Below are 2424 nucleotides of genomic sequence, written 5' to 3'. Positions count from 1 at the left end.
CTCCCCCAGGAGGCCCTCAGCCTGCTCCCCAGGGCCCCCCACCTGCCCAGGCCACCTCCTCCGGGAGGCCCTCAGCCTGCTCCCCAGTGTGGGAGACCGCCTATTGTCTTCACTAGCAGAGAGGTGTGGACAAGGAACCCAGAAGGCTGGCGACCCTTGAGCTCTGGCAAAGGTCAGGGCTGTGCACCCACTGTTAGTCCAGACAGTGGTAGCTGAAGCAACTTCCCCATTTATTATTATGTAAATCCTTGCTGGTGGGCTAGTCTGCCTGTTACTGGAAATTGCCTGCCTAAGGGCTATGGGTGGATCCCAAACCAATAAAAGGTTGGAGAGGCCTGAGCACCAGGGGAAGTCCTTCCCTTTGAGTTGGACTTGCCCGCCTGGTCCCCCAATATTCCCAAATTATCTCTTGTCTCTTCTCTTTCATTTGTGTGCGGCTCCTCTTCCAGATCCTGAACCCTGAACCACGCGGGACGTGGAGGGAAACATTTACCACACCCAGGGCCCCCCACCTGCCCCAGGCCACCTCCTCCAGGAGGCCCTCAGCCTGCTCCCCAGAGCCCCTCACCTGCCCAGGCCACCTCCTCCGGGAGGCCTTGGGGGACCAATAGGAACCTATACTAACAGCGGAAGTGGCCCTGGGTCCATGTAAACAGAAAGCCAATCAGGACTCTCAGTTCCCTTTCCCATAAAGGGAGACAGAAGCCAGAGACCCGAGCTGCGCTCCCCCACCCCCGTCCCCGCCCCCACCCATCAGCTGTTCTGTATGTCTCTGGCCTCCCCCCCACCCCCACCCCCCAGCAGCGCCTGCCTGGGGGCGAGCTGCTCTGCTCAACTTGGGGGGCTGGCTGCTCAGGGTCAGTGGCCCCCGGAGGCTGAAGCTGCCGCCCCGGCCCTTCCCCGGGGGGTGAGTCACTCAGGGTGTGACCCTCTTGGCAACTAGGTGCTTTCTGCCTTCCCGGCATGGGCTGGCGGGCCACCGGTCAGCCCCGTTCCAGCCCCTTCCCGGGAGGCGGAAGGAGGAGGGTTCAAGATTCCAGCCCGGCCGGGGTGGCTCAGTGGTTGAGCGTCGACCTATGAACCAGGAGGTCACGGTTCGATTCCCGGTCGGGGCGCATGCCCGGGTTGCGGGCTCGATCCCTGGTGTGGGGCGTGCGGGAGGCAGCTGATCCATGAGTCTCTCATCACTGATGTTTCTACCTCTCTCTCCCCCTCTCCCTTCCTCTCTAAAATCAATAAAAACACATTTAAAAAAAATAGATTTCATCCACCAGCTCTCTAAAACGATGAGCCAAGCTGAGCCCTGGCCCACGTGGGGAGGAGGGGGGAGGCCGATGGAGGGGGCCCGAGTCCAGGGCTCCCTGCAGCCCCACCATCCACTTTGCTCAGGACCCCCTTGACCACATCCCTGGCCTGAGCAGAGGTGGCCCAGAGCGCAGGGGCTCTGACGTACCATTGAGGCCATCGTAGACGCCTGGAAGCAGAGGGCTGGGGCGGGAGGATGGGATGGACTAGGGAAGGGGTCCATCCTCAAACTACGGCCCGCGGGCCACATGCAAATACAAATATTGTATTTGTTCCCGTTTTGTTTTTTTACTTCAAAGCAAGAGACGTGCAGTGTGCATAGGAATTTGTTCATAGTTTTTTTTTAAACTATAGTCCGGCCCTCCAACGGTCTGAGGGACAGTGAACTGGCCCCCTAGGGGGAAGGAGTGTGGAGGAGGGAGAAGGGTGATTTGACCAGGAGAACTAGATCCCGTGGGTGAAAGCGACTGTGGCCTGACTTATTTTAAAATTTATTTTGGTTCGTCCTCACCTGAGGATATTTTCCCATTGATTGTTAGAGAGAGTGGAAGGGAGCGGGAGAGACACAGAGAGAAACATGGATGTGAGACAGACACGTTGATTGGTTGCCTCCTGCATGCACCCCGACCAGGGCCAGGGATCGAGCCTGCAACCCAGGACCGTGCCCTCGACCGGAATCGGATCCGGGACCCTTCAGTCGGTGGGCCGACGATCTAGCCCCTAAGCCAAACCGGCTAGTGGCCTGATTCCAGTTCCACTTCTGAGCCGTGGCAACCCCTCCGTGGGCCGGGATGGTGGAGAGGTGATGAGCTCCCCGTCGCCGAGGGTATGTAAATGCACCCTTGCTCTCACTTGGGCTAAGGAAGGCCTTTCTCCGTCCTGCTCTCATTCTCCAGCCCCGGGAGATGGGGAGGAACCCCTTTCTCGTCCAGCTGGAGAGGCGGCCTGTCCCCCTCGGAGCCTTCCTGTTTCACACGCCCACAATTTCCCAATCCTGGCGGCTGCTCGCTCTCTACCCCCTGGCGCTGCAGCATGAGCTCATCTGGGCAGCCCGAGGAGCCCGTGGGGGAAGTTCTGAGTCACTGAGGCTGCGGCCTGGATGCCCTGCGGGGGGGACTG

General features: G+C 59.9%; 1 protein-coding gene across 1 annotated transcript in view; it reads right to left on the bottom strand.

The window, feature by feature from the left end:
• NAV1 (neuron navigator 1) overlaps window positions 1–2424 on the bottom strand; it is a gene marked incomplete at its 5' end in the record, with an annotated part of 68855 nt that overhangs the window by 45330 nt on the left and 21101 nt on the right. Inside the window, one exon of the mRNA XM_014533393.1 lies at window positions 1454–1474. Coding sequence (XP_014388879.1) covers window positions 1454–1474 — 21 coding nt within the window. The remainder of the gene's footprint in view (window positions 1–1453; window positions 1475–2424) is intronic.

The sequence above is a fragment of the Myotis brandtii genome, unplaced genomic scaffold (assembly GCF_000412655.1).
Source record: "Myotis brandtii unplaced genomic scaffold, ASM41265v1 scaffold975, whole genome shotgun sequence".
Classification (NCBI taxonomy): domain Eukaryota; kingdom Metazoa; phylum Chordata; class Mammalia; order Chiroptera; family Vespertilionidae; genus Myotis; species Myotis brandtii.
Note: the sequence above shows the minus strand (reverse complement) of the source record. Positions and strands in the feature narration are given on the sequence as shown.